Consider the following 11,829-nt stretch of genomic DNA (forward strand, 5'->3'; position numbering starts at 1 on the left):
CACATGAATCTTCAATTTTTTGAAATTAAATTTATATACTTGTAAACGACGTAAAAAGTACTATAAGTCACAACAATTGATAATTCAAAATATTTAAAAAATCTATGAAAAATTTACGGGCAAAGTTAGACTTGTTTGAATCTCGAAATTTGAAAAGTGTCACATCAAATGAGACGGAGAGAGTACTATATTTCATTTGGTTCGATTTTAATTTTGACGGATAACCCATCGAAACCGACCCGAATACCCTACTCGCATGATTTTCCATGTTATAATTGTTTTAGGTGATCGATCCTCCATAAACCCTAAACCCTAATTTTTTGCTCCTCTGTCTGTCTTCCCCTCTTCTGTACCTCTCTCGGCTCAGCAATGGCAATGGGGGAGTTGAAAATCTCAGAGATGCGTGATCTAACCCGTATAGAACGCATAGGGGCACACTCTCATATCAGAGGTCTCGGCCTCGATTCTTCACTCGAACCTCGATTAAGCTCTGAAGGTATGGTAGGTCAAATTCCAGCTCGAAAAGCTGCCGGAATCATGGTTAAAATGGTTCAACAAGGTAAAATTGCGGGTCGTGCACTGCTCCTTGCGGGTCAACCCGGAACTGGGAAGACAGCTATAGCTATGGGTATGGCTAAATCGTTAGGGCAAGAAACCCCTTTTGCTATGCTTGCTGGTAGCGAACTTTATTCACTTGATATGTCGAAAACTGAAGCGTTAATGCAGGCTTTTCGTAAAGCGATTGGTGTGAGAATTAAAGAAGAAGCTGAAGTTATTGAAGGTGAAGTTGTGGAAGTACAGATTGACAGGCCGGCGGTGGCTGGAGCAGCGTCGAAAACGGGGAAATTGACGTTGAAGACTACTGATATGGAGACGGTTTATGATTTGGGGGCGAAGATGATTGAGGCTTTAGGGAAGGAGAAAGTACAGAGTGGGGATGTTATTGCTATTGACAAGGCTTCTGGGAAGATTACGAAGTTGGGGAGGTCGTTTGCGAGGTCGAGGGATTATGATGCTATGGGACCTCAGACTAAGTTTGTACAATGTCCTGAAGGGGAGCTGCAGAAGCGCAAGGAGATTGTACATTGCGTTACCCTTCATGAAATTGATGTCATAAATAGCAGGTACTAATTTGCTACTGATGTTATTTGTTTATGGAAAGAAATGATTTCTTTGATTCCTTGTAGCTCGATTATCATATTGTTTTGTTATAGTTTTTGTTCTGCTAATACTATAGGTTGTTTTGTTATTATCTGTTGATTCTTGTACTTTCGTTACTTCTTTTTCTGGACTGCTTTGGGCTGTTTTTTCTTGAGCTGACGGGACTACACTGGGTGTGTTGTTGGAAAGGAATGATTTTGATTTATCTATGACTGCTTACTTAATTGTTCCTATCTGCATTATCCTCCCATAGGAAATTGTTCTTTAATAGGAATAAGAGTAAGTGTCAACTGCTACTCTGTGCTGTTTTGTTGTTATGGGTTGATTCTTGTACTTCTGTTACTTCTATTTCTGTACTGCTTTGGAGTGCTTTTCCTTGAGCCGAGGGTCTACGGAAACAGTCTCCCTACCTGTGAGGTAGGTGTAAGGTTTGTGTACACTCTACCCTCCCCAAACCCCACATTGTGGGACTACACTGGGTATGTTGTTGTTGGAATCGTAAGTGTTCTGTCAAAAGGGTTTTAGAAGTCAAGCGCAGCATTACATCCCAAATAGTATTCTTCCATTCATCTCCTATAAGATACTTTTTGCTAAGTTAGCTATTTATGTTATCATATAACATTTTGCTAGTAATGCATGGGGATACAGTGAGTATTCATTTAGTAGCTTTTCTTGGTGATCATTTGACAGGATTGGCTTCAAAAAAGACATTCACGTTTGTAGTAAAATGTTGCCAAAAGAATGAATGAGGTGTGTTTTGAATAGGAACTGATATGACTACTTCTTTCTTGTTAATCGCTTCACTCTTGGTGAACTGTGTTTTAACCTCTCTTTTCTGCATTATGTTTGGTTGGATTTTTGTATTTTATGGTGTTTATTTTTTGCCTCATAGGGAATGGACTTCAACATTTGAATAGGACACTGATCTTTCTGTGTGCTAAGATTGATAAACTGCTTTTAACAAATATTTATGTTTGTCACTAGTCTTAGATTTTGTATCTTCCTCTTTCCTTTGCCTTTTCTTCGCTTCAATTTTAATTAGTGATGCTACTCGCCATCTGCAGTTGCATGTCTTTCCTATTTAGTGTATTTGCAAAACTTTTAAGTTTCATGCTTTGAGTTTCAGAGTTGCCTCTGAAAACATCTGACATCTTTAAAGAATCTCCTTGTTTCCTACTTCACTAGATTAAATATGTTAATCAGCTCATCTCAATTTCAGAACACAGGGATTTTTAGCACTGTTTACGGGTGATACTGGTGAGATTCGTGCTGAAGTGAGAGAACAAATAGATACCAAGGTTGCAGAGTGGAGGGAGGAAGGAAAGGCAGAGATTGTGCCTGGTGTCCTCTTCATTGACGAAGTACATATGCTTGACATTGAGTGTTTCTCTTTCCTAAACCGAGCTCTGGAGAATGACATGGCACCTATATTGGTTGTTGCTACAAATAGAGGCATTACTACAATCCGGGGAACAAACTACAGATCCCCACATGGGATTCCAATTGACTTTCTTGATCGCCTGCTCATCATCTCTACGCAACCTTACAAAGAGGAAGAAATTCGCAACATCCTGGACATCAGATGCCAAGAGGAGGATGTAGAAATGTCTGAGGATGCAAAAGTTTTATTGACCAAGATAGGGGTGAATACTTCTTTGAGATACGCCATCCACCTTATCACTTCTGCAGCATTGGCCTGCCAAAAGCGAAAAGGGAAGGCTGTTGAAGTGGAAGATATTACTCGAGTCTATAATCTGTTTTATGATGTAAAGAGATCCACACAGTACTTGATGGAGTATCAGAGCCAGTATATGTTTAACGAAGTGTCAGCAGGAGAGGCCGAAGAAGATGAAACTGCTGCAATGGTGTCCTAAAAGCTTCTCGATTTGGGATTCAGGAGATCGCAACTTAGCTTTGGCCAAGTATTTAGTTACCTGGTTCTTGTTTGATGATTTCTTCTCTTTCATTTATGTTTTCTGACCTTTGTGTTACTTGAATATAGTCCCCTCCCCCCGGTTTCTTTTTCTCATTTACTTATCAGTAAAAAAGGAAGTGCATCAGCTTCTATTTTTCTGTATATTTTTTCCTGAAGGCGTATGCTAGTTATGTGAGCTAGAACATTAAACGCGTTGATGATACACAATTAGGCGAGCTTTGGATTTCTGGGGAAAATTTGGTGATTGAATTTCTATTTGAATACGAGATAAGGTATGTGAGAGAGGGGTTAGGAACTTAGGATGGAGATTAAGAGGCGTGATGAAAGGGAAGGATATAGGATAATGAGGTAACTTATCAAAGGAATTTGTTTACCTGGGTCCCCAAATGTTTTCAGATGGGAAAGGGTTGGAGGGAGAAAGGCAAACAAGATAGAATAATTTTTCAGGTACTCAGTAAGTCCAGGTGTGGGTGAGGTAGTCTTGGGAAATGGATGAGGAGAGAGTGCATTTCAAATGCAAGTCCAGCGGGACTGGATTTTGTCTTTGTAGTGACAGGTTGGAGAAGACAAACAAGAGACACAGAAGTGTATGCTTATCATCAATCCTCGTGGGGATGGTTTGGTGATAGTAACGTGGCGACGAAGAGAGAGCAAGAGAGAAGAGGTTCAGATGGGAGCTGGGTGGCTAGAGAGGGTACTCTAAGCTGATAAAAACAGGCTGGAGACTGTGTAGAGTGGGGTGAATAAAGTTATAAAGAGAAATACTTTTCCCTTCTTTAAGCTTTTGTTTATTCATCTAGTTTCCACTTCTGAAAGGTTGGCTGCTTCTTACTATATAAAGACGGTGTCATATTGGGAAGACTAGTTTTGAGGCATGAAATAAGAATTAAAAGATGTAATTCTGTTTTGTCTTTGAAGGACATACTAGACACGCGTTTGCTATTTTGTGATGAAACATGGTGCCTGAGGTTCTTGTGGAACAGAGTTATAATGCGTTTTGGATTCAATTTGGCTTAGCATCTTGTATATGGGTTCATAATTCTGACATTAGTTCCTGCAATTAACATTGGCTCATGATCTGAACTATACTTTAGGGAGAAAATTGTATACCATCTTGTTATTCAACTTGAAGCACTATTGTTGAGCAGTGAGTTTTGCATACCCACGGGTTACTCTGTTGATCGCAAGGTGTTCACATTTTAATCTAGTGCTCAACTTTTCATCCTTTTTTATCTCCATTGATGATGTTATACTATAACTGCCAACTGCTGAATTTGTTATTTTTCTCTCATCAAATTAGTGTGATAGTATTTGTTATTTCAGCATATGGTATATGTTGTATAAGTGTAGCTTTTCATTGGTGACTGGTGGTGAAAGAAAACAAATACAAGTGTGAGAATATCTAATTTCAAACCGACTGTTGAGTCAAATCCTTCATACTCTTATTATTGAAAAGTTACTTGACAACATGAAGCATGTCTTGATGTCTAAACTCTAAAATCCATTGAAACATTTCTCTCCTTTTTCAGAGATCTTTTTGGAAGTAAAAAATGGAAATGTTGTCAAATGATGCATATAGTTCAAAAGAAAATGTAAACCACACCAAGGGTGTGGCCTAGTGGTCAACAAAGTGGGTTGAGAACCATGAGGTTTCGGGTTAAAATTCCAGTAGAGAGAAAACACTGTTTTTTTTTCCCATCAGTTCTAGCCTTGGTGGACAGAGTTAGCTGGTAGCTATTGTTGTTGCTGATGGGACATAGCATGTATCTTGTGGAGTTAGTCGAGTTGCGTGCAAGCTGGCTCAGACACCACAATTATCAAAAAAGAAAAAGATTACTTGTCTTGTTTTGGCTCTGTTGTGCCAAATTTTTGTTTCTATTATTCTTTTTCATTTAGCTATAATACTAAAGAACTGGATCGTTGTACATCATGTGGACCTATGCAAGAAACATTTCCATTTAGAACAACATCTTCTCCTTCCATTTATGGCATCTGAGTAAAAAAGAGATTAAAGTTGTATTTTGTGTACTGTTTTGGACGACATAACTGATCACCAAGCTTACTTTGCATGATGCAGATACGCAGAAGAAGGCTTCTTGAATAGCGATGATGGATGTGCATGTTTTCAATACTGACAAACTGGCCTTCAATGGTGTTGATCGATCCCCAATTAGAAATGAATTCGGTGTTTCTCTATGCCTTTGTTGAAGCTAACTAACATTGTTCATGAGCTACGCGTTCTTCTCATTTTGCTTCGTGTTTTGGGGGCGAGAGGGCGTTATTTTAGTTTGTGAATTGGCTGCCTGTTTTTATGTGTGATAACCAAGTTTCTGGAGCTGCTATATATGTTCATGGTTCTTGGTCAATTGCATTGATTTGGAACAATGCATTTTTGTCATCTTAATTTTGGTGAATGTTCTCTTTTCCCTTTTGTTTGTGAATTGAGTTTGCTGATTTCTACCTATGTTGCTCGAACTCTATAAAAATGTTGCCCTACTTGTGTCAGATCGGGGAAAAATGTGTATGATTTAGGACATATAGTCCAATTTTAAATGTGACATTGTTTAAAAAACTATTCAAGGCACAAAGTATGTCTTATAAAGCATCAAGTTTAGTGTATGAACTTTTCAAGGTATAATGTTCTAAAATTGAACTTACGCTCTATAATGTTCTGCGTCTTTTTTAGTAATTAACAGTCTTGGTGGACAAAAATTTAAGTCTACAAATTTGAGTGACAAAAATTAAAGATCGCCTCAAAATAGTTGCATTCTTGCAAATGACAAATTGGGGATTTTTACATTATAAAAAGCAGTCAACAAAGCCTACAACAAAAAAACAACTCTAATTTAATTTTCTTTTTTGGTAAATCTCAGCAAAATATAATCACTATATATATTATAAGTTGATTATATATTAGCAATACACTTATTATATAGTGAATATGCATCGACTATGACTTATGAACGATGACGTATAGGCGGCTAAAATCACAAGATATTGTCATATGTTGAATGTATGGTTTTAGTAGTCCAATTAAAAGCAATGAAAACAATTGGATGTGTCAATTCCCATGCTTTAGAAAAAGAAAAATCTTAGCTTTATTTTGCTCTATCATATGATATATGATATATCAACTTTTTTCAATTTAGGCAAAGATAAGATGTAATGATAAGAGGTAAAAGATAAAATATAATGATTATATTTCCATATATAACCTATTGAAGAGGTAAAGGGTAAGGATTATCTACTTATATGCATTGCGGCACACATATATTCCTTCGTCTCAAATTACTTATCACGTTTTGATTTTTAGATTTAAACTATATGAACTTATTGGCCATATAATTTATGAAAGTTTTTATTTTATATTTCCTTAGTCACACTTGATGTAATATGTATTCTCATTTTAATTATAATCACTTCATTATTTATGTCATTTGATATGATATATCAACTTTTTTTTTTTCATTTAGGCAAAGATAAAAGATAAAGGCTAAAGATTGTAGTCCCAAATAGGCTAGCCTAATATCTCCACTTATATGTACATGCACATATAGTATCTTTTATCACTAAAATAATCTTCTTTTATAGTCTATTCTAACTGTTAAATTATGAGATATTTTATTCATGTGCACTCGATAATGAAGGTAGAATTTTAATTTTACGAGTTTTAAATTTTAAAAATAGGGATTTTAAGTGGTAATAACTTGGTTCTATGTATAAATAGATTTTGAGTTTAACTTAGTTGTAAAAGCTAATTCAATAGGTGAAGATTGTCCAAATTATTTTAAAGAGACCACTCATTCCTTAAAGAACCGATGCCAGACTCTTCACCCTCTCCCAATATCACGTTCAAGGATTGAATTGGGTGCATGCACAGTTTACTACGAGGATTCAATGTCGAAAATAAGAATTGAGATGATCATGCTCTGATACCATGTAAAGAAATGAATCTTTGGCTTAATTCAACCTCAAAAGTTAGCTTAACTCAACTTCAAATGCATCTTGAAAGGAGGATTATCGAAGACCATATAAGTGTTAGAAATATTATAATTATTTCAAAAGATTTAATTACTTTGGGCCAAAGTGAAACATTTAACATGTGATCTTTTTACTACTTTGTCATCCAACTTGGTGACCAAGTATTGCTCTACTTGGTGTTAAAGTATTGATTTACTTGGTGACCAAGTATTCTTGGTACCAACGTAATCTCCTTATCTTCTCTATATAAAGACCTAATATGACATTATCAAAGGATGAACTAAGTGAGAACAAATTACCAAAGAAAAATAGAAAACACTTTTCTTTCAAACACTTTCTTTCAATTGTCTTGCTGGTTTTGTAGTATTTATATTTTGTTGATTCTTTTATCCTCTAATTAGTTAGAAAAGGCTTGTTTAATCCTGGGGAAAAATTTCACACTACTGAAATAGTTCCTTACGACAGTGTCTAGCACGACTCAAGTATTATATATATATATAACTTAAGAATATTATTGTAGTAGTTTTTATCTTAATTGTCATATAATTATTTTGATATTATAATTTCCCCATCTATATATTTTCCAACAATAAGAAGATCACTCTTTCCATAAACCACCGATGTGAAACTTCTTCACACCTCACCTCACCTCACGCTCAAGCAGTGGCGGATCCACCTTACTATTAGGGGGTTCATCCGGACCCCCCTTCGACGAAAAATTATATAATATATACATGGTTAAAATAACTTTTTTAGGTATATATAGTAGATGTTCAATCCCCTTCGGCTACGTCATGTGTCTATTGTTTCAGATTTTGAATCCCATTAATGAAAATCCTGGCTCCGCCACTGCGCTCAAGGCTGAACATCTAGAGTGTGGATAATATAACACGGGGGCCCATCATCGGATAACAAGAATTGAGAGGTATGAGTTTTCCTTCGATACCATAAAAAAATGAATTTTGGGCCTAAATCAATTCCTAAAAGCTAGCCAGAGATTGAAATTACCCAAATCATATTAAAGAGATCATTCACTTTAAAGGACTGATATTAGACTTTTCACATTTTAAATTTAATATTTTTACGTATTTAATATTTTTTTAACACAAATGTATTATTTGGTGAATAAACTATACTACATAACTTAGGTTGAATAACTCTTTGTTACTAGTTGATAGACAAGTGGATCCATTTGGTCCTACTTGCTTACTTTAATACAAAATCAAAAATTGCATCTCTCAAGTTCAACTCTTCTAATTTAAGATATTTAGTAAAAGATATTCTTTTTTAAAAGCAAAAAAAAAGAGAGTGAAAAGATGGTAATTATATATGAACAAATTCTTACTTCTCTCTTAGTAGATTTTTCACTATGTTCTTATATTATTTGTTTTTTTTAATTATTCTAATTAGGAAATAAATAAACTTGAAATATTATTTTTTCAATCTAATGTCCTGAAGCAAGCAAGGAGGACCCATAAATCTACTTGTTAAGTAACAAGTGAACCCCATATGAGTTGTGTTGGTTATCTCTGGTAAGGAGCATACTGTTTATTTCAACAGAATTTAATAATTTTAGTTCAAGCATTGTATTTATTTTTTAAAAAGTTATTTAATTGAAATTAATTCATCCTTCTTTAGGAAAACAAAAAATCATATATATATATATAGATAAAAGGTCATGAAGGATACAAATTAGAATAGAAGTTTAGTAGATAATAGCGTGTTATCTTGTTTATCCTTTCATACTTGTAGTTGTAGTATTTCTTTTGTAATTTTTGGCCCTTCCATTTTTGTTACCATCAATTGTTTTTTGTCCTTTTTTTGGGAATGTTCTATCGTGTTGCTTTCTATAATATCTTATTGTGATTCCTTTACTTTTATTATTTTATTTTTCTTACCTACTTTGATATGTTTTTTCTTGAATAGATGATCTATCGGAAACTACGAAATTACACTTGATTTGTTGTTATTATTGTTACGTTGTTACTTTGAGGTGGAACATAATGTTGAATTGTTCTATAATTAGAGATTTTGAGTTTTAAATTTTGAATATAAATTCGTCTTTTTTAGAAAGTGATCTACGCTCTATGATAAATATTTCACCACAAATTTAAATTTAATTGGATTTCAAAAAGATACCAAACACCGAATGCAAAATAAAATAATATACAATTGAATTGATACAAGATCAAAAATATAATTTCCTTTTTTTTTTTCAATCAATATTAAGACTTGACTAAATTTAAATTTATCGAAAACCACCACACTAAAAATAAAATGTTCTCTAACATAAACGACTCTAACACAATCTCTTTTTCTCTTATCTAACTCAAGAGGTACTTCCATATAAATGATGGAATAAATAGTGAGATAATTAATCCCACAAAATATTTACAATGATTTTGTTGGTGATAAACACCTGCCTCCATGTTGGACAATAGAATAAGAATCAATTAATAGACTCGTTTGGTATGAAGCATTAGAAATAACTAATTCAGAGATTAATTTTAAGATGAATTTACCTCATATTTAATTTGGATAAAATTATGAAATAACTTATCTCAAAACTATTAACGTTATTTTATCCCACATTAAAAATAAAATAATAATTTCAAAATTAATTAATTTTGAGATAATTAATTTCCAAACCAAACGAGGCCTAAAAGAAATTATTTGACATGACACCATTTTCCCTCTTCAAAAGATTAGACATTTCTCATAATCATACTCTTATCACATCGTACAACTCACAACATTTAAAAATTCAACTTTATACTACCAAAAGGTAGTGTGAAATAGTGAAAACTCATTATTCTTAATTATGTCTAGTTTAAGTCTTGAAAATGAGATTATTATTAATAGCAAGTGTAAACTTTTTCAATTGATTTTCTACGATATGAATAGATCAATGGAAACATAGGAGGAAAAAAAAAGGAATTTACACTTTTTTCTAAGATCATAGTGATTAATTGCTCTTCAATTCAGTAAAATAAAAGGCTTAATATGTATTAAAATAAAAAAGATGAATCAAATTAAAAGCTTACTATTATTAAACAAACTTGATTGACGAGTATAATTTATATGAATTAATCAGACTACTATTTCCAAATGCAGAATGTTTTTTTTTTAAAAAAGACTTCAAATTTAAATTGTTTCAAATTGTAAATGTTGGCACAAAATTATTTTGTTTTTTACCAAATTAACTTTTGGTATACAACAAAATGTTATATCTGATCTTAGAAGTGTTGGAATGTCTCATATTTTAAAATATTTCTCTCTAAATTTGAGCCAAGTGTTTTCTTCCACCAACCACTCTTTTAAATAACAATATATATATATAAAATTCAAAAAAAATTAAGCGCCTTATTACAAAAATGATCGTCACCCTATATATCTCATATTGATTCGTGAAATGAAAGTGTTGCCTCCTACCATTACATTGCACAATACTTAACTCATGAACTAGTTTTTAGCATTAAATTTAGCATAATATTCACTTTCTTTACATGATAGTAAAATCAGACTCATCCGTATTTTTTTATCAATTCCATCTTAACTTATATTTTACATTAGTCATAACAATAACATGCTCAACACAGTCTCACAAGTAAAATTTGAAAAAAAGACAATATGAAAAAAAAAAAAAAAAAAAAAAAACATTATCTTTATAGGTTTTCAACAAATTTTCAGCTTAGAAACATCTAGTTCTATACGTACATCCAACTAGTGGCATAACTCCAGTAACACAACTACAGGATGGTCACTCGAACATTCTACTTATATTAATATTTTAAACGTTCTTAACAAAATTCATAGCTTCGTCACGATATTTAACTATCGTTTAAGTATCGTCATTTTGTATGATTTTGAACAATACTCACCGTATCAACTAACTTTTTAGTTTCAAACAGTCCAACTACTCCACATATATATAACGATATTTCAACCTTTTTTTCTGAAATTGAAAACCCTAACCCCTCAATTATTACTATCTCTTTCTAAATTATGACTCGCCGGTTTAGATTTCTGCTAACTTCTAACTCCTCCTCCACTTCGCCGGCGGCGGAGGAAGCGCAGCCACCGTCAGCCACGGCAGCGGAGTCTGACTTCATCGTTATACTTGCTGCTCTACTCTGTGCAGTAATCTGTGTTTCCGGACTCATCGTAGTTGCTCGTTGTACTTGGCTTCGGCGGGACCCGCCGGAAAATCCACCGCCGGTGAAGAATAAAGGCTTGAAGAAGAAAGTTCTTAAGTATTTACCGAAATTCAAGTATGATCCGTCGAGCGGTGAGCTGCCGTTCGCGGCGGAGTGCGCGATTTGTCTGGTGGAGTACGTAGAGGGAGATGAAATTCGAGTGTTGCCGAATTGTGGCCACCGGTTTCACCTCCAGTGTGTTGATACGTGGCTTTTGACGAACTCGTCGTGTCCTTCCTGCCGGCAGATTCTCGTCGTTGCTCGTGCTCGGTGCCGGAAGTGCGGCGAAGTTCCTGCAATTTCCGGCGAATCTTCCGACGGAGGTCAAATTTTAACGCCGGTGTAGTCTACAACTTCCGGTAGGTAAACAGTAAACGGAGTTAATATGAAAAAGTCGCCGGCCGGAGCATCGTGGTAAGTGTAAATTGGTAACGGTGTTTTTTTTTCCCGGTGATGGAAATGGGCCCCGCATGAGGTCGAGGGATAAGGCATACTTTCCTTGTGATTATGATGGGAGGGTAAGAAAGTGACAAAAATGAAATTATGGCTGTTGGA

The 11,829-nt window shown here is 34.4% G+C and overlaps 2 protein-coding genes across 2 annotated transcripts; both read left to right on the forward strand.

The window, feature by feature from the left end:
- Positions 1-332: 332 nt before the first annotated feature.
- On the forward strand, positions 333-3,186 carry LOC125830155 (uncharacterized). The gene is made up of 2 exons (XM_049509354.1): positions 333-1,124; positions 2,381-3,186. Exons 1-2 carry the CDS (start codon positions 370-372, stop codon positions 3,033-3,035), a joined length of 1,410 nt encoding a protein of 469 aa, XP_049365311.1. The 5' UTR covers positions 333-369; the 3' UTR covers positions 3,036-3,186.
- Positions 3,187-11,033: 7,847 nt separating this feature from the next.
- On the forward strand, positions 11,034-11,829 carry LOC125830151 (RING-H2 finger protein ATL8-like). The gene has a single exon (XM_049509349.1). It carries the CDS (start codon positions 11,084-11,086, stop codon positions 11,618-11,620), a length of 537 nt encoding a protein of 178 aa, XP_049365306.1. The 5' UTR covers positions 11,034-11,083; the 3' UTR covers positions 11,621-11,829.

The sequence above is a fragment of the Solanum verrucosum genome, unplaced genomic scaffold (genome assembly GCF_900185275.1).
Source record: "Solanum verrucosum unplaced genomic scaffold, falcon-dt-bn FXZP01000072.1, whole genome shotgun sequence".
In the NCBI taxonomy this organism is placed as follows: domain Eukaryota; kingdom Viridiplantae; phylum Streptophyta; class Magnoliopsida; order Solanales; family Solanaceae; genus Solanum; species Solanum verrucosum.